The 21,450-nt window shown below is 36.0% G+C and overlaps 1 protein-coding gene and 1 non-coding gene across 2 annotated transcripts; both read right to left on the bottom strand.

The window, feature by feature from the left end:
* Window positions 1-10,711: 10,711 nt before the first annotated feature.
* On the bottom strand, window positions 10,712-12,482 carry LOC131425386 (transmembrane emp24 domain-containing protein bai). The gene is made up of 5 exons (XM_058587228.1): window positions 12,126-12,482; window positions 11,938-12,058; window positions 11,807-11,877; window positions 11,087-11,213; window positions 10,712-11,024 (listed from the first exon to the last, which is right to left on the bottom strand). The coding sequence occupies exons 1-5, from the start codon at window positions 12,303-12,305 to the stop codon at window positions 10,906-10,908; spliced, it is 618 nt and encodes a 205-aa protein (XP_058443211.1). The 5' UTR covers window positions 12,306-12,482; the 3' UTR covers window positions 10,712-10,905.
* Window positions 12,483-20,589: 8,107 nt separating this feature from the next.
* On the bottom strand, window positions 20,590-20,661 carry Trnah-gug (transfer RNA histidin (anticodon GUG)). The gene has a single exon. It is a non-coding gene; the product is annotated as a tRNA-His (tRNA).
* Window positions 20,662-21,450: the final 789 nt, after the last annotated feature.

Genomic DNA, 21,450 nt, shown 5'->3' with positions numbered 1-21,450 from the left:
ATCAAAAATTACCCTTATAAATATGAAATTATTTTATTTTTAAAAACAAACAAAAATGAATTATTTCAATAATAAAAAGCGCTAGTTGAAATAACTAAATTCAAGGAAATTTAATTCAACTGAAAGATTTGTGAATTTAAAGCGCTACTTAGCTCTTCACAACGTTCAAGTCAAATATTTGTTATTTTTATCAAAATGTCGCTTGAAACAAACTAATCTGCTGAGAAAAAAAATTATCATGTTTTGTAGTCTCTGGAATAAATATTTGCTATATCAAACCAGATTTTTATTGTCACTATTTCAACAACAAAAATCGTTGTGTGAAACTCGAAATAAGTTATTTTTACAATTTTTTTTCTCTGCGTGTACAACTAGAACACTCCTGAATATGCCCTTATGTAGTAAGGCATGATATGGCTAACCAAAAAGCACTTTTTTGTGTAAAATGGTCAGTGAAATCGATTCCGCGTATTTAGCAGGACCGCACGAAACGATATCATGTTCATTTTACCCCAAATTCCCTTTTTGTACTGTATCGTATTCAAGCCTAACTAGATAACATAAAACCGAAGTACTTGCAGAAGAGCGAATAGAGTGTTTCTGATGTAAAAACGTCTAACAAATCGATTGCATATAGTTTTAATGACAGCAGCAAACTCGTCGTACCGTTTTACCCCATTTCTTCTCTAGTTATATTATTCAATTGAAATATGACATTCCAAAAGCAGATCCAATACGACCTATCAATATTGGTTCATATCATGTACAAAACATCTGTGATCCAATTAAACACAATGGGAATGACAATTATTACGAATTACGAGAAAAGACCTAAAAATAAGATTACACTGATAAAAATTTGCACGATGGATTCATATGTAAACAGCACTTCAATTTAATATGCTTTTTCATTTCAATACATTACCAAAACGATTTGTTTTAAGCTTTCGTGTGCAAATTTACTAAGTTGCTAGATTAAATTATTTTGCACTTAGCTTCGGTGTGTTTTTCCTTTGGATGTGATGTGTTTTGCTATTGAATCGAATTACATGTGTTAAACACAATAATTGGTCCAAACACCAATCAGTAAACTTTTTTTTTGTAAATTCATAGAAGATGATTTGGGGTAAAACGGAATACAGTTATTTGCAGTCATTTTTATTAAAAACAATCCAGTCGAATTCATTTTTTCAGAGTTTCACAGTTAGTCTTCGAAGTAAAGTCAGAAAATTTTTGAAATTTTAGCGAAACGGTCATGAGAGTGAATTTTGCGGATCATTTGACTATCACCAGTCGATTCTACGGTAATTTTTGCATAAGAAATACTAACTTTAAAAATATTTTCTTAGGTTTTTTTGAAAATATTTAGTAAAGTTGCGATTTTGTTCGTTTTTCCCCACTGTGCGTTGGTTCTGATTTTTTCTTCGAGAACAATTGGCATATTGTCGCAAAACTGAAATGTAGAGGGGCTGCTTGATTAGAGATGATACTTTTAGCAAGAGTTGTCAAATCGGTAGGAAAATTTCTAATTTCTCCACCTTTTCAATGATTTCTTATGAAAACCGGCAAGTTCATTCGAAAAATCATAGTAGAAGTTGAAGAAGAAGTTTTTACTCTGAGGTGGTAATGTTGATCTTAGTTTATTGTGCGAAATCTACCGTTTATTCAGAATAGAGCATTAAACTTGGTTTGATACCATTTTTAAAATGCCTGGATATAACAAATAAAGTATCCAAACTAAGTAGTACTCGATCGCTATACATTCTAGTACTCAAGAAATCAACATTACACTGGTTTCTGTTTAAATTCACACATTTCTGAAGATTTTCCATGTTTAATCGTAGTTTACACTAAAAAAAAAGTAGTGGTAATCACTTTGAAATCGATTTTCTTCTACTCCGAGTGTATACTTTTATTGCTGATATCTATTTGTACTATTGAATAAACGATAAAAATGTTGCAAATCACTATGAAAATTTCCTAAAGAATCCTCCTTTTCTTGGTTCCATTTTTCATTGGCAGGTGTCGTTACCGGTAAATCAGCTTTGCGACAATGTGCCAATACAAGTTGATGATTTGCTGTACAATTGTTTTAGAAGTTCCTAAAGTTGTTCAACTATGATTTTTTCTCACTTCCGGTGATACTCGCAGTGAGAGAGCATGTCATGTAGTGTTAGCGCGGTGAAAATTCGAATATTTGCAAGAACTCGTATATTTTGGCAACTCGATGTTTCATCACAGTCAGGTTTTCACTGGAAGTCAAGTGAAAAGAAAGTCCTCAAGACTATAAAAATGGAATCCCTGACAATAACACATGGATCAATAAGTCCCGAGACTAAAGCAGAGATGGCGCTCGTAGTAAACCAATAACCACGTCTTTCTAGAGTACTAACCTTTGCTTGAAATAGGTCAAAATTTTAAGTCGATCCGACCAGAAACAGCTGAGTTATCGAGGTTGGAGTAAAATCGTTTTGTAGTTTGTTTAAAAAATGGAAAAAACCGAGTTTCGTGTTTTGATAAAACATTGTTTTTAATGGGTAAAAACACCGTGCAAGCGAAACCATGGATTGAAAAATGTTATCCGGACTCTTGTCCATCAAAAGCAACGATTTGTCGGTGGTTCGCCGAGTTCAAACGTGGTCGTACCGACGCAAATGACGCGGAACGGTCGGGTAGACCTGTGGAAGCCGTTACACCGGAAAATGTGAGTGAAGTGACAAAAATTATAATGAAAGATCGTAAAGTGAAGCACCGTGAGATTGCTGAGATGACACAGATATCATATGGAAGTGTATTTATTATCCTTCATGAAAAATTGAGCATGAAAAAGGTTTTTTTCCAAGTAAGTGCCGCGATTGCTTTTTCATCAAGTCGATGAAAACAATGGCGAAATTCAACGAATTGGGCTTTGATCTGCTTCCCCACCCCCATACTCGCCAGATTTAGCCCCCCAGTGACTACTGGCTCTTTGCTGATTTTAAAAAAATGCTCCAGGGAAAAAGATTTGGCTCAAATGAGGAGGTCATCGCTGAAACTGAAGCTTATTTTAAAGCGAAAGACAAATTTTTTTATAAACATGGTATTGAAAAATTGGAAAAACGTTGAAACCATTGTATCACCCTAAAAGGTGATTATGTTGATGAATAAAAAAAAAATTTGCAAAAAAAATGTTGTTTCCATTGTTAGTCTCGGGACTTATTGATCTATGTGTTATAGCCTACGAATCAAACAATGTAACATCTGGTGTACCTCAGGGTATATAAACGACATTTCCTTCATACCTCAACTATCTAAAAGTTCTTATATATGCAGAAAATTAGAAATATCAACGACGCTATTATATTCCAGAACGAAATCAATCAATTCCATGTTTGGTGTAGTGAAATTCTACTTCAACTCAATAGAAAAAAAAACATAACTCAATGACCTTGCCATGTCCAAAAATTAAATGAAATCTCAGCTTTGTCGTAGAAATAATGCTTAGTATGTAAGTAAACATTAAATAATTTACAATGTACACAGTGTTCTACATTTGGTCGACGAAATGAATAAATCGACGTCAACATTTCATAAGGGCACATAAACTAATGAGAGTTTCTCTTCGCTTACTTTCTCTTTTGTTAATATCTCCCTAATTTTTACGTGTACTTACAAAATATTCTGGTAGAATGAAAGATAATATGCCCACGTTTCTAACAGTACCTACACACTTAAATAAAATTACTGAGCGTCTCGGCACCCTAAAATTTGACAAACGTCAAATGTTGCCGAAATCGTCAGCATAAGATTTACTGTTTGCTCAGTGAAACGTTCACTGAATATTCGGCAATCCAATAAAACAAAAAAATGAAAAAATAAATTACCGAATCATCAGTAATTAAAAATCTAGTCAATTAAATTTGTTTGTAATTTCTCAACATTATAAACACGCCATTCAGGATCAAAAATTTATTTTATTAACACTTAAAGGAGGCTTACAAATTTGTTGCTAGTAGTGCTTACAGCCTATACCCAGAGATGCCAGGTCTGCAGATTTGTCTGTAAATCTGCAGATTTGGGGTATAGTGCTGCAGACATTTTTTGTTGTGCAGACTTTTGCAGACTTTTGAAATTCTCGCAGATTTTTACAGACTTTTGAAATTCTCGCTGACTTTCATCTATATTTACAGAAAAATTTGAAATTTCCGCGACCTTTTTTTTTTTTTTGCTCGCCAAGTCAGTTTTGCATGTCATACTTTATAGAGAAATTGCTGCCAGCAAGCCATACTTGCTGACTGCAGATTTTTTTTTCAGATTTACAGACCCTGTCTGCAGACATCTGAAATTTTTACCTGGCATCTCTGCCTATACCTGAAAACATGTAGCATAACAAAAAGCGGCGTTTCCAGATGCGACCACCTTGAGTCGAGCTGGAAATATGAAAATAAAAATATATATTGATTTTTGGCTTACAAAAATGTTCAATATTTAATGATGCATATACGGTATTGTTTAAAAAATAAACTTACTTTGATCTATTGAATTATTCCATGCATTGGGTTATTTTTTCGCTTATCCCCCAAAGTTTTGTCTCGAGGACGCTTTGAGTCCCGTGTTGGGTGTTTTTCCCTTATAATCGCGAGTGCTCTGATAAAGTCGCTTTTTATAAAGCGAAACATGTCACAATATGTATTCAATATTTTTACTTGCAAGTGGTTCCACGCTTCTTCGAAGATTTTTTTTTTTTCACTCGAGAATTTCATTAGAAAATAATCGCACAATGCGAAGCAAAAATGTAACGCGGCAATAAATGACAGCTGTCGTGCTGAATCTCGGCAACAGCTAGCGCATATTCCGAAATCTCGGCAAACGTCTCTGCTGATGTCGGCATTGTGCATTTTATAACTATTAATCGGAAACGGAATCACCCAGAGCGGTACACTTCTTACCTGTAAGGTTGTTCGTGGTGAAATGTGCAAAGCAATTCTGTTACAGCTCGCTTGACCTGGTGCAATGATGTCTACCGCAATTTGTCATGGCATACTATACATTAGTTATTATAAACTCGTTTGCACCCACACATCCACCCTCTTCTCAAAAAAAAAATGAAATACTAGTTCTCTTAGCTTTACTTCTAATAAATCAAAATAAAAAACAAATAAAATAATCTTATAGGTCGATATACGAGAACTTATGTCGGAGAAGGAATAACGTTTCAGTGTAATCATACAGTTTCACTCAAGTTTTCAGATTTTTCGCAATGCACAGATTTTTTTTTTAACCCTTGGCATCCCTGGGTGTATCGAGTATATCCCTTAGTGGTATATCGCTCGGATCCACGATGTAGAATTAACACTGCACACTTCGAAAAAATCCTGTGATTTTATATTTTATCAAATGCACATAAATGGAGCAATTTTACGTGCAAGAACATTCAATATTATACCTAAAATTCCATGACATGAAATTCATTGAAATAAAAAGAAGGTTATGATTGCGACCGCTGTGACTTGAACTGAGAATAATCGGATTACAAAGTACGTCCATTGATCGAATGAGCAACAGAAGAACACATCTGTATTCATACAGTCTAACCCGCTAGCCGAATGCACACTACAATCAAACTAGTAAAATTCATGCACTACAATCAAACTAGTAAAATATTAAGCCATTATTTGGAGGCCGCAGAACAAGCCCAAACCAAACGATTTCTTGGTCCATCGTCTAACAGAAGGCCTCCAAGCCCTTGGTGGGACAAAGAGTGCTCAGGTGCTAAACACGCGAAAAAAATGCTTTCAAAACGTTTTTAAAACGAGGATGAGGAACTCTTCAGAATTTTGAAAAATTCTTGTTTTAGAAACCAAGTACAAGAACATACTTCGAGCCAAGAAATGCAGCTATTGGAGACATTTTGTCGAAGGTTTGTCAATACGACCAGTCGAATGAGTAATCGTTACGTAGGACAGGAGAGTGAGGAATACTTGAACAGATGGATATTTGATTTTGCTTCTGTCCGCTCCTCTATAATTGTTACGTAAATGACATTGACAGCTAACCCCATGTACACTAAGACAACTGCAAAAACCATTGCAAGATACCTTAGATCACTTGTCCGTTTGGGCTGTTCATCTGGGTATCGAATTCTCTGCGGAAAAAACGGAGCTGGTCGTATTTTCAAGAAAGCATGATCCCGCGCAGCTTCAGCTTCATATGATGGGAGGAATTATCCAACAGGTTTTGACTTTCAAATACCTCGGAGTGTGGTTTGATTCCAAATGCACGTGGGGAGGACACATTAGGTATCTGATAACAAAATTCCAACAAAAAGTAAATTTTCTTCGAAAAAAAAACAGGATTTTGGTGGGGTGCTCATCCGCAAGATCTAATAAAATTGTATCAAACAACGATACTTTCAGTGATGGAATATGGATGCGTTTGTTTTCGTTCCCCTGCAAACTCTCATATTATCAAACTTGAGCGAATTCAGTACCGTTGTTTGCGAATTGCCTTAGGCTGGATGCATTCGACACATACAATGAGTCTTGAAGTTCTGGCGGGAGTTCTTCCATTGAAAGATCGTTTTTAGGAGCTTTCATCGCGACTGCTAATAGCATGTGAGGTACTGAATCCCTTAGTTATTAATAACTTCGAAAGGCTAGTTGAGTTTCAATCTCAAACAAGATTCATGACAGTATATTTTATCCATATGTTACAGGAAATCGACTCTTCAAGATATATTCCTATCCGTCACAGCCTCCTAAATGTCCCTGACTCAACTTAATTTTTCGACACATCCATGCAGCGTGGAATTCCGGAACACCTACGCTCGATGGAAATCCCAAAAATATTATCAAGTAAGTTCAGTCCTATTGACTCTGAGAAAATGTTTTACACGGACGGATCGCGAATTGAAAAAGCGACAGGGTTTGGTATGTTCAACAATAATGTTTCGGCCTTATTTAGGCTTCAAGAACCTGCATCTGTTTATATAGCAGAGTTAGCAGCAGTTCATTATAGTTTGAGTGTAATCGTCACATTATCTCCAAACCATTATTTTCTTTTCACAGATAGTCTGAGTGCAATTGAAACCATTCGCTCAAACGCTGCTGGCAAAAATAAATCATTTTTCTTGGGCAAAATAAAACAGTGTCTGAACGACATATTGAATAATAATTATCAAATCACTTTGGTTTTGGCTCCCGGTTCATTGTTCCATTCTAGGCAATGAAAGAGTTTGTCCAAACGTGGTGCTTTTGAGGGTGAAACTCATGAGAGACCAATTGCTTTCAACGAATTATATAGCGCGTCCCGCCAAAGAACACTTGCCAGCAAGCTTCTTGGGATATAGATTATCTGGGTCGGTGGATGCACTCAATTATTCCTAAAATATCGACAAAGGCATGGTTCAGGGGACTGAATGTGAGTAGGGACTTCATTCGTGTGATATCCAGACTCATGTCCAATCACTACACATCGCATGTTGATCATGTCGTTTGGACATGCGTGGAGTATCGTGATGTCAGATCTCAACTAATAAATTTCTTGCGTACCCAAGGTAGACTATCCAATGTCCCAGTAATAGTAAATCGCTTGATAAAAACATACTAATATGATATTCGAAATGTATTACGTTTAAAGTACTATGTATTGTGGATGCCACGGCGAAGAAAAACTTAAGCATATTGCCTATTAAATAAACGTACTTATGGAAAAAAATTAAGCCATTACAAATGAAATTTCCCAGGTCTTTATGAGTACACCTGTAAAATTTTGTTTGTGTGTGTGGTGTATCATGATGGCGAAGCGAAACTCCTACATTATTTGTTTGTACATTTTCTAGATCATTGTCAACATGTTTTCGAGTTCGATTTCACTACCTGAAGCATAACATGCTCAAATTGCACGGCGTTACTGAAATCGTTGACTCCTCGTCAGTCTGATCAACAGATGCGTCAAATGTCGTCTGATTCTCTGCATTGCTCGTACCGCTGACCCATCGGACATATTTTCCGTTATTCTCCATATATCTTGCTTTTAACACTTTTTTTGTGGTCTGGAATTGCACGCAAAAATATGCGCGTAAGATTACTTACGAAGCAAATGTGCGCGATCTCAAAATCCGCTTTGCAATGCACGATTATTCAAATCCGCTTTTTTTTTATTTGCACGGCCACGTTGCCTGCTTCCTTTTGTGCGCGACGTTTCCGGTCCGCTTATTTAAACTTAAATATTTGCGCGACCTTCCTGGTCCGCTCTGTGATGCGCGATATCGAGAATCCGCCATTTTTATTAAAATTTCGCGACCTTCCTGGTCCGCTTATAATGCGCGACCATAGTGATCCGCTTTTTCATTCATTTCATTTTCTCTTCGGCCATTTTCTTTTCACAATTGAACGAGAAAATCTGCGTACCAGATAGTACGATTGTAGCCGAATATTGGTATATATTTTGAGTTGCCCAATCGGACATATTTTCCGTCGTTTGCCATATTACTTTAGTTTAACGCCTTTTTGTGGTCTGGAATTATACACAAAAATATATGCGTGAGATAACTTATAACTGAAATGTACGCGATCTAACGATCCGCTTTACGATGCGCGATTATTGAAAATCCGCTCATTAATTTTCTTTTTTCCATTTTCACGGCCACTTTGCCTGCTCCCTTTATGCGCGACGTTTTCGGTTCGCTCGTTTATATTTAAATATTTGCGCGACCTTCCAGATCCGCTATGTGATGCGCGATTTTATGAATCCGCCTTTTTCAATTAAAAAAAAAATCGTCAACATTTTTTTAAATGTATTTTATTGCGCGATTTTCTTGGTCCGCTTTGATGCGCGACCTTCTTGGTCCGCTTATGATGCGCGACCTTCCTGGTCCGCTTATGATGCGCGACCATAATGATCCGCTTGTTCCAGTTATTTTCAACGTTACGTAATCTCCACCGACGCTTCTTTTTTTTTTCATTTGAAAATGAAAATCTTTGTGCCAAATATTTGAATAATTTTCTGTTGCTTTAGGTGATTCCGTTTCCGTTTTGAATAGCTATGCTATTTGAATTGCAACTCCTGGCAGGATCGCCATTGTGCATTTTATAACTATTAATCGGAAACGGAATCACCCAGAGCGGTACACTTCTTACCTGTAAGGTTGTTCGTGGTGAAATGTGCAAAGCAATTCTGTTACAGCTCGCTTGACCTGGTGCAATGATGTCTACCGCAATTTGTCATGGCATACTATACATTAGTTATTATAAACTCGTTTGCACCCACACAGGCATATCTGTTGTTTACTGATAAATTCAGCAAGCAATTATGCCAAATTTCGGCAAAGTGTATCATTTTACCGAAATATCAGTGAATGCATTTAACGAAGTTCAGAAACATGCGTATTGATTACTGAGCAATCAGCAAATTTACGTGTTGCTGATCAGTTTCGGCATTTTATTATACCGAGCTCAAGAAATGGTTTTAAGTGTGTAATATGTAACGAACGTTGGTATAATAACGCAGATATAGCCAAAAGAGAATCTGTCAATTGTTTTTAGGCCCTTTTGAAATGTTGACGTCGAAATATACATTTTGAATTTATTTGTTCCAGTTATAGAGGCTTTAACATTAATGTCATTCGCCTCTTCGGGCCAGAAAAACTTTCTGACCCTATGTGCGGGGTTGGGATTTGAACCCAGGCGCTTTGAAATTTCAATAAGTCACATTTGCTACTTCGGTTGAAACAATTGTAATGAATTAAATTGAAATTTACTAGAGAACGGGAATATTAGATTTCATCGAAGTTTTTCCTGCTGCTAAGTGAATAGCCCTGGACCATGTGGACGGAAAACTAGTGCTTCCCGGAATGTTTTCGTGAAATGAAAACAATTGCAGTGCGGCAAACCAGTAAAATAAGGAATGAATCCTTTGTGGTCGACACAAGAATAATAGTAGCACAGCAAGTAAGTTGGATCCATCAAGCCAGGAGCGATTGGAGAGGTGGTGCCCAAAATGACTGGTGAAAAACTATCATCACAGAAAACAGACATCTAATTAGAGATCTCAATGTGTGTAATAAATTTAACGGTTGTTTAGCAAAGTGATCACCAAGTAGCAATTCTTCTTCAGAGGCACATTGAGCAACCCATCAATCGCTCATTGGATGTTGCGTTCGAGCTTGCATTCGAACACAAATCATGCGTTCAAAGTCGTACGCAACGGTGGTTTGTACTTGTATGCTCTAAACAACTTTTTGAAAAATTCATTACTAGCACGGATGTCTGTTCTTTGTGGTGCTACCATGAAGCTAACATAAATAGAAGAACGTCAACATGAAACATCATTTGTTCGAATGAAGGAATAGCTCTTAATTTTAAAATAAAAACAAGATTCAAATAATATGCACATAATTTCGAAAGTTTTTTAAACATCAACAACGTTCGTTATTATTTTTGTATTAAATCAAATCTATTTCCTTTTCTGATGAATTCTAAATTACCTATAGAAGTTGCAGGTATGTATGACAACTGAAGAACATTGGAAAAGGTTTCGAAGATTTGAGCTACTTCACGAAATCGTGTTCATTACCTGCGCGACGAGGGGTAACCAAACGATAAGCATATTGAGGATAATGAAAAACAAACAATTGTGTTAAATATGAGAAAATAGAATGATTACGATGCAGTCTACTTTAAAATAAATTCCAAAATCTCCACCCACTACTACTCCATTTTGTTTGCTCAAATAGTTTTAGGCAGACATGAGACTCTCGCTTATTCCGTACTGATTTATTCATGCACCCGAAGCGTGTGGTCTGCTTGTTTATTTCATTCAGAAAATCAGAATCATTCTCACATTCATACTCGCACAAGTAGCTAATTTTTTCCCGTTGCAGGATTTGTTGCTCGTGTTTCTCCTCTGTGTCTCTCAGTACAAAACTTAGATAAGCTTCTTGGCGATGAAGTACCTTCTCAAATAAAGTACCTGCCACGTTGCCAAACCGAGCAGGCAGCACATGCTGAAGATACTGAAAAACAGCACACGACTGTTGGTGCTTTCTGGAAGTGATAAAAAATGTTCGTTAGATTCCTTAAATAGTTTTTCGGGATTAGCTTCCTACCGTTGGTATCACGCATTTCTTCTTCGCGCTTTCGCATCAAGGCAAAATCTTGCACAATTGCGTCGGATAGGTCCTCTAAACGCTTAAGATCGACTTCCAGTGGCTTCAGTTTTGCTGCTTCGCCAATCTGCAATTGGGAGGATAATGTGCGTGTGTGTGCTTAAAAAACGGCGAACATAGCTTAAGGTGTTAGTTACGACAGGTCAAACGTGATCATAAGTCCAAAACAAAAGAAAAAATAATATTCCGTACAAGTGAGGGAAAAGTAAATCCCTCAACTAAAACTAACGTACTGGGTTAACAAAGTGTTAGGGAAGCTTAAGCATTTCATCAAACGAAAAAGATAAAACAATGAGCAATATCGACACAAGCAGTAGTAGGAATTCAGTCGAATATGAAATTAACCGAAGAATTTTTATTCGTTGAATATCGGAAAATAATCAGCAAACACTCAAGAAATCAATACCCTATTTCTCATAAGGGATAGATACAAAAACCAACATTAACACTTACAGCACTCATAAACTAAAATCAATACGTTACCGATAGCAATTTATACAAATAGATACGAACAGAGGTAGAAGTGTTTATCAGTTCATGTTTATGAGCAAAAACAAGATTTTAAGAGATCGAAATAGAAGGAAAGAAAAAAAACTAGATAAGCATCCCGTGTACCATTTTCGAAACATGAATAGAAGCCGATATAATAGATATACTTACACCTTCATAACTTTTGGTTTCGATACCCTTTTTTATATCGAGCGATACATCCTGATCCACGCCACGATGTGCTAGAATAATTAGAATCGTAGTGTTAGAAATAAAGAAAAACACACTAATCATTCACTTACTCGGTGGAACATTGGAAATAAAACAAATTTCGAAGGTGTCGTACATCTCCGAAGTAAACGAAAACTTTCCCTTACTGATATCTTCTTTCTGGGACATAATGTGACCCTTGCTGTCTCGTACCTACAACGGTTAGAGAATACCGGCGACTTTAACAATGCATCTTTCGGTAATGAACATGTATACTTACCACATAATTAACCTTTTGTCCTGGAGCTCCCATCACCTCGTATTCACCGGCCACAATCTGGTTCCCCTGCATGTCATCTTTGAGACATTTTTGCATATTCGGCTGCAAACGAAACATGATTGCTTGCGACTGGTACACCCCGAACAGAAGGAACAAAATTGCTTTTAATAGGGGTCGCATATTTCTAACTAAAATTGATTTCGTAGTAGGTAACTAAACTGAAACTAATGACTTTGCTTGCAGAAGTGAAATGAAGAGGAAATGAGACAAATTTGTTATTATTTGGAAAGTTACGTTTTCCTGTGCACAAAATCTGTTTCCTTTTTGACAGACACGAATGCAAAGCAGCGATGAGCTGGCCATCAAAGCTGACATTACAGCGACGCTACAAAAACTGTCAGAAAGTAAGAGGCAATGCTACAATCATAATCTTGCGACCAAAACATATAACCAAAGTTGCCAGATGATTTTTTAATCGAAATTGGTATTACACTGTTGAAAATAATAAAAACGATATATGTATCTATTCAATTATTTTATTTAAGATAAATTCTATATCACATATAACAGACATCCAGACTCGAAACAAATTTTAAAAATACCTGAATAAATTTCAAATTAACTATACTTTGAGATTGAGAGGCTTACTACTACCACCTACTAAACGCTGTCTGCTTGGAGCGAAATCTACACTGCTAAAAATCAACACTTTTTCTTGAAGTGTTTGTCTAAATACAATTCAAGCTTCTAATCACACTAATACCATGTTCACATTAGCGCTGATATTATTTGATATACCGAGATGATATGCATATCATGTCGAAGTGTCCACATATGATTGAAATGATATCGTTTGACAATCAAGTTCTCATATTGAATGTTCCCATTAGGTGTAAGATCAATAACACTGCCATTAATTGAAGTTTCACATTTATCGGTCCCAGAACGCCAATATTCGTTGATAAAATCAATATTATAAGGATTGTTTATTGTCACTCTCAAAGTGACGTTCATAAATGAGTGTGTTCAACAACGTTGCAGGTATACCGATTTATCGGTATTTATAGAAATTTGACTTATATACCGCAATACAAATATGTACTCCCAAAATACCGATAATTCACGGATCGTACAGATAAATACCGATTTTCGTTAATAGCATGGATAGACAGGAGAAAAGGTTGCAATGAGACTTTTTTTTTGCTGATCAAAATGAGCTTTAGTGACATTCCCGTGAACTTATGTTGACGATATTTTTTTGATTGAAATCTGACACTTGAGTGGTTATTTTGTGTCGAGTAGTTAAATTTCAACTGAAACTGCGGCCCATTTCAAAATTCGACGGACGGAAAGTTATTTGGGTTTATTTTGCACTGGAAATAATTTCAACTAAAGAATTAATATTAGAATTTTCATTGCAAGATTTTTTTCAGTGTCGAAAAATAACCATCGATCTGTCAAAAATAATCATGCATGGTTATTTTTGACAGATCGATGGTTTGACAACATTAAATTAACCGCTCGAGTGTCAGATTTTTTACCAAAATTTTCAATTAACCACGAAATAGTTCACAGCCTAAGAAATCAAAAAACTTTCCATTTGTACTTCAAAAGCGTTAACCACAAATGAAAAGTGTGCTGTCGCATAACCTAATTGAGTGTGATCATATTTGAGTTTGAAGTGTATCGAAATGTTGAAACTTAAGAATTATCTTTGAAAACTCATGACAGAGCCCTGTCTCATCATATGTCAGTTTGAAGAGTTCGCATATTGATGCACATATGTCTTCTCATTATTCTTTCATTTCCCTGACTATTGCGTCAATTGCAAGTGTCGAACATATAAATGGAAAGTTTAAAACAACATGGCTAAAACAATCAAAACATAACTGATTGAATTAGGGTTTCGCCCTTTATTTTGGATAGGTTGAAGATGGCATAAATGAGATTTTCGAATTCTTGAAGGAAACGGGACTTGTGGCTGTCGATCAAAACACGCCAGATATTTCGTTAGTGTTTTCGGTAATTTGTTATTATTTGTTTTAAAGAACATGAAAAGTACGAAGTGTCAAGACAGTGGCTCAAATTCAGTTGACTTAACACAGGTTCGAGATTAGATTGCCTTTACTCATTGATAAAATGCCCTGCTGATCAATAGTTGTTGGCTGTTAGTTGATTTTTTGAAAGGAGAATGCTTTTTGTAATTGGCTATTAAGAGATATATAGTTATTTTATGGAATTTGTTAATTCGGGTAGGTACCAAACAGATAACAAAAATAAATAGAATTATCGCATAAATATTGTTTAAACTGAATTTTCAAAGACAAAATAGTGTCTTATTCTCATATTGCCTCCAAGACCAACTGGATAAAAAGTTTTTACTCGACTGCTCGATCGGGCGTGCTCGATCAATTCGATTAGCAGTGACATTATAAATGTCATTGAATTTTCACTCGCTTTAGGAATGCATAAAGATTAGACGACCTACGCCATTTTTCTAAACTTCAGTTACAGGACTGAATTGAAGCTGGTTGGTTTTCAGCAGATCCTGTCAGCTTGGAGTGAAATCTATCTTCAGATTGGCAACGTAATCGCACGGCATCGCATTAAACATATCATGTCAATTGTATGGGTGCGTAATGCTGATATTTTGGCGCGCACGAATTTGACATTTCTCTCTCTTACTTCTATGTACGAGATTCGATGCGGACTCGCCTGAGGCCGCCATGCTCACAACAAAGGATGTTTCCAATAATTTGTTCGGGAAATGTAAGAGCTGGATATATTGTTTATATAATGTCTTTGTTTTCAGCAAATTTCTATAGCTTACGTAGCTTTCTATATAACCAAAACACTTGAACACATATTTGGCACTGAATATTTATTTTGAATTTAAAAAATCTTCACGGAACCGTGTAAAATTGAAGATAATCGTGATGAAAAAGAAGATAAAAAAATAAAAAAAAATTATTATAATAATAGAACAGTTAAAATATAAGAATATTTTACAACCTCTATCACAGAGAATAGACATCCAAGCTAGTACAAATTTTTTTAAAAAAAATGTGTAAAGCATACGAGAAAAATCCGTTAAAAATCACAGTTGCGCACGACTATGCACGTAGCAATTACCATTGCATGGAAGCTCACGATTTTATGTTGCGTACGATCGCATGCATGAATTACCATTGTACGCAAGCTCGAACACAAGAACCCATAAGTGATTGCTGGACTGTTCGAAGCGCCTCTGTAGGCGAGTTGCTACTTAGTGATCACTTTGCTAAATAACCGTTCTTACTTACATTGAAATCAATCACTACTTGGATGTCTGTTCTCTGAAATATGGATACGAACATGTTGAGTATTTGTTGATACGATGAAAATGATAACTCTATGCATTCTGCGAGCGAAGCTTAGATCAAACAGACGCGTCTTCTCTAGATGGTTAGGTTTGGTTGCGACAAAAAAGACGAAGACTTGACATATTTAACAGTTCTACTCGATTCTGACAGAAGAAAGAAAGCGATTAGATCTTGTTGGGCGTGGAGCGTTTGTTGAGCGACATATTAAACGATATACTCGTTCAGTTTGTTGGAACGGATTGTTGTTGTTTTCTTTCTCACAAAAAATAATGTGAAAATTTAGTATGGAATTCGAATCAATGCGGACTCCAGTGCAACAACCGACTCCGAATGAATTTAGCCTCCAACCGGTTCGTTTGGATATCGATCCGAATTGAGTAAGAAAAAGCGAACTGAATTACTAATATGTTTTCTTCTTCTTCTCAGATTTCGCAAGTGTTCGCGCTGGTTTTCAGTTAGAATCGAAATAAAATTAATATAGCTGACTATATAAAACTAAATCTTCACGTTTTTGAGTCCTTCAAAGAATTCGAGCGTCAACTGTTGAAATTTGCTACATTCAAAAAGTGAGCGAAACTTCAATGACATTTATGATGTAAAAATAATGTAATATCAAGACTTTGCTAAGTTCTCTTAGCTCGGTGAACAAACTCTTTATCAGTTGAATTTCCTAGAATTGGAGAAGGTGACGGATTATATAATGATCCCGTCTCAGACATATCTCTCAATCTTTCCATTCAAAAAGTTTTTATTTTTCGTGATTCTCGTACCTTTAGTTATATCCCTGTCTGCTTTGTTTTGACGTTAGTAAATAGCTAAACCAGCCCCCTGCTATGACGTCATGAAACTGTGACCAGCATCATTCTGAAAAAACCAAAACAATGAAGAAGAATGGCTAACAAAAATCTGGATATTACAAACTACTTGTTTATTCAGTACTCTTTAAAGCACTTCCCCGCAAATTATCGATCAGAATATCATCACTACGATAAAGAAATTAAGATTTTACTCGAATTGAAATGCTCGAATGTTTGTTTACCGTACTTTGAGCGCTCTGATTGCCCACCAAATGCCCCAGATGTTGGCCACGCTAGCACTTGCTGGAGCGCCCTATCCTTGCCACCGGGCTGAGCTAAACTGAGTTTATAGTGAACTTCGTCATACAGAACGAAGTGAAACAAATTATACAGTTCAGTTCAGACGATCAGTGAAATGAATGAAAAACTCGCCCTAGATGTCATGGTAAAGTATTTATGAAATGGTCTGTGGGCGAAAAAGTAGGCTTAAATATAAGAATGCAACCAATGTTCGAAACATGGTTTGTGATACTATAAAAGCTAAAAGGGGGATTTTCATCAAAAATGTTTGAATTCACATTGTTAATACTCCAAATATTTATTTAACATCATTTAGTTTTATTACTAATCAAACTTCCACCACGTCTTCCTCGATGTCGAATCGATGAAATTGCAAGTGGTCATATCTCGGTTCTTCTGTTCCTCTTTCTTCTGGAATTTCTTCATAAATATTATTGAGCGGATCCGCTATGACCGGAAGCTCGTACAGAAACGAATGGCTCTGAGTTGTGATTGTATCTCGAACACAAAACATATTTGTTTCTTTAGGTAACTGCCGATAAAACGGTTGAAAGTGGTTTTGTTTGTACCGGTTGTAAAGCAAAAGGATTACGTGTGATACTAAAATTCCGGTGACAACTGTTACTAAAAGGATTTTGAGCTTCGACGGTACGAGAAACGGTTCGACGATCGTAATTTTAGGTTGGTGATTTATGGACCCTTCCGGGTGATGTTGTACAGTTGTTCGAATCGAAGTTACTGTTGCGAATGTCGTCGATGTCATAGGATTTGGTTCTATGGTACATGGTAAACCTCGCGCACCTAAACTATTGTGTGTTTTGGTATACTTGAATCGAATGAAGAGCTCTGGTTCGATTTCAATCACCTCATGAAGCCATATGCAATCCCAGGGATTTTTATCTATATGCAGAACAGCTATCGCAGATGACAAGTTCAGTATTATAACTCTTAGTTGATTGTATGATAAGTCTAGTAATTGTAACATGGTTGAATTTTCGAGCACATTCTTCTCAATATATTTGATTGCATTGTTACTGAGATTGAGCTTCACCAAATTAGGACAATCTATGATAATCGATGTGTCAAACATATTCAGTTGATTGAAACTTAAATCAACGATTTTCAAATTTTGTAGGCTTTTCAGATGCACATTTGATTCATTTAATTCATTTCTCGACAAATGTAATTTTTCAATTGTATTGACGAATTCTAATCTTACATTTTCTATAGTGGAATTTTCAAGCAACATTTCATTCAATTTAAATGATTTTAAAATTCCTATTAATTGCGCTTTAAGTGGTGTTTCACTTGTTAATTGATAGCCATGAAATATTTGCAGATTCTCCGGCAGATTATTAAATAGCGAATTCATATTCTTGACTTTTGAGCTGGTAAATCTTAACTCTTCCAGTGATGCAAGATTGCTCATTTCAAAGTTCGTCCAACTACTTTGAGACAATGACATGCTTTTTAAGCTACTCAAATCGCTCAGTGCCATATGTTCGATCTGTAGTACACGAGTGTTTTCTATCTGCAAGCCAATTAGGTTGCTCAATCCTTTAAAACTTTTAATAGTAATTAAGTGAATGAAACTATTTTTAATTGTTAATATTTTTAGTTTTTTAAGCTTTGAAAATGTAAACGGCACTGTACTATTCAAACAAAAGTCACTGATTTCCAAATGATCAATAATCTCAGGAAAATGTAAATATCGCACACCGATATCATTCCGAGTCACCTCACTTCCAATCAATTTATAACTTTTCACATTACGAAATACTTTTATTGAGTATTGAGTGAATCTTGGCTCGTCATCACAGTTGAAGTTGATTGCGTATTCGGATCCTAATTCGTTATAGTTCACAAGCGCTTCTAGTTTGCATTCACTGACTTTTTTTGTACAATTCCAATTCTGATCTAGTTGATTTTGATCAGACTGTACAGAAATTCCAGTGTTTAACAGTTGGGATGATGTCCTTGGCATTGCGATCATGAGCAGTAGCATTCGGTAGCACATTGTAAATAAACGCAGTTATAATATTTGAACTGCTGTTACCTATCTCCGATCAGTACTGAGTGTCGAATCTATGAGTCGATCCGATCGACGGGGACTGATCACGCACGCACGCACGCGCACGTTTTGCTCATTATGCCTTTCCTGTGTAACGCCGGTAAAATTTTAAGCTGTTTACTTTAAATCCAAAACAAATCGGTCGCTACTCTTACAAACGAGTGTAGGTGGCGAATATGTGTCTGGAAAGAATAATGATTGATATCAAATGTATTTATTATTCACTTATTGTAAAAATCGATGTAAAAGTCAGCCCAAATTGTGGTGTTAACAATCTTTACTAGTACTATTGCAATACTGCATATATTGGTAACCCAAAAAAAATAATCCTAAAGGTGTGGTCTTATTAAAATTCTTTCTTGGGTGACAAAAAGTTTTACTGCGTCTCCAATCATTGATAGTTCAAAATAAATGTTTCGTTCCATTGTGTTAACTCAACCTGCATATCGGAAAAAAATATCGTGGCAGAAAGCATAAATCAAATAAACATAGATTTCCCAGTGTAATACTAATGTAGTTGAGCAACCCGTGACAGCAAAAGCACCATCTGGTGGAGAATGGGTGCGTAAATGCTCCTAAAATGCATGCATAAAAATGCCTGCGCATTTAACAAAACCGCAGTAGCTAATGGAAAAAAGTACACCCGTTTCTCACTAGAGGTGCTGTTAGTGTCACCGTACAGTCGGAAATCTATGTTTATTTGATTTATGCAGAAAGGTACCATTTGGCTATACTATTGATATAAAAATTTAAAAATATAATGTAAATTAAAAATGCAGAGTTAGTCGCGTAACCTTTTTTAGACATAACTTGAACGATAATTACTCAGTCATCTATTGATGGATTAATAGAATTTAACAATCAAACGATTCGGAAACACTTAACTTAAACATGTATGGAAACGTCGTTTCAGTATTTCAAAGCACCAATCACAGCATGCCATAATGTTGTCATTCGTTTGCATGTCTCCCGCCCGGCCGACGGTTTCGATCGTTGCTTCGAACGTCGTATTTCATTCAGTAGCAGTTCTGCTTCGATCGATGTAGGGAGGACTCGCGTCATGCACGAAAAAGTATCGCTCCGTTATGCACAGTATGAACCTTCGCACAAAACGAAATTTATAAATATATGCTATGTCGTAATTTTCACTTCACTTAAGGATTACATAGAAGGAATATAGACTACCAGGAACAAAACGCTTCAAAAGATTCAGGATAAAAATTTCAAAGTTATATTTAAGCGGACTCCCAGATTAATATAAATGAGTTGCACTGACTCACGTGTATAGAATCATTAGTTTTAAAATTAATAAGTTAGGGAGGAGTTTGGCACGTACATTGTAAAAGATAAGAGATTGGTAGCTGTGGAACGCTTAAACATAAACTCCCATATTGGGAATCATCGACATACTGCTTGCAATTATTTAAAATTAGATTCAGTATAACATTTTGGATAAATCAATGCCTGTATCGATTGAGTAAGTAATTAAAAACATGAACATTGACGCCGTGCATCCTTTTCGCTGCGGGGATGAAAAATCATCACAGAAAATACTTGTAAAAATTCCCGAGAGCAGCTGGCTATTTTCCTGTTTACGCGATTCAAACGATCCACGAATTTTGCACACCAAATACTATGTCACCAGAATGTTTTAAGGTTTCGTCTTCGACTTATCAGTGTAGTTTATTACAACATGAACTGCTCATGCACTGACAAGTCAAAGAGGCAACATAAAAATACGAATATTATGTTCCTTGTTATATTGCTTGAACTTAGGAGTAAAACTTCCAGAGTGATATGTAATCGATTTTGAGTAACAGCTTTGAAGGTACTACTGATACTTTAGAATTTGAATTTATCCGAATTTTACGACCAATTTGTCAATCTACAACTTGCAAAAAAGTCCCTCTACCCGTGACAATGATATATTTCATTGCCGTGACCAGGATTCGAACCTGGGTTACTACGGCCACAACGTAGGGTCCTAACCACTAGACGATCACGGCTAGCGAGAGACATACATCGAATCGTCGCTATGAATGGATACATTCGACAGACTGCAATAGTCTCATTTCACAAGTAAAAAATAGGGTATCCGTAGCAATTTCTTATCGATACAATTCGTTTGAGCTCATGTAGATATTCGTTTGATTTTAAACGATGCAAATATGAAAATAGGTGCAATTATCCTATAATTATTACCTGCCACTAGATAAGAATATGCAAGGCATTGAGGCTATTTTTAGATTGCTTTTATTAAATTTCACGGCTAGTCAAGCCGCATCGTCAACTTGCGTTGTGTTGTTCACGCTTGAATTTCAAACATGTTCAAGCTAAGTGAGCTGACGTATTCTTCGAACACGAAAGAGTAGAATGAATCACTCTCTACCTAACATGTTTATATTCATCGATATTTATTCATGACGTCATGAATACTCTTTCAGCAAAGCAACTATATATTATACCAAAGTTGCCACATACAACGCTCTGATTTATTACATACATGTTAATGGTAACGTCAGTAGAGTGGAATAATTGTACGTAGACAATAAGAACATTACTTCTCTTAAGGTGTGCTATTTACTTCGATTGCGACACAGATGCAGCGTCATCGAAAAAAGAGCCGACTCGTCGGAACAAGTACGTCGTCAATGTGATTCGATTGTGGAGCTAGATAAAGAATTAGCCAATTATATGCCAGGTGTAAAAATTTGGAATAAACTGTGTTTTTTTCTAGTAAGTTAGATAATTTTGATTCTTTAGGTAAAAGTAAAAGCAAACGATCGCATAACAGT

The sequence above is a fragment of the Malaya genurostris genome, chromosome 1 (genome assembly GCF_030247185.1).
Source record: "Malaya genurostris strain Urasoe2022 chromosome 1, Malgen_1.1, whole genome shotgun sequence".
Classification (NCBI taxonomy): Eukaryota; Metazoa; Arthropoda; class Insecta; order Diptera; family Culicidae; genus Malaya; species Malaya genurostris.
This window is presented reverse-complemented; position numbering and strand designations above follow the sequence as displayed.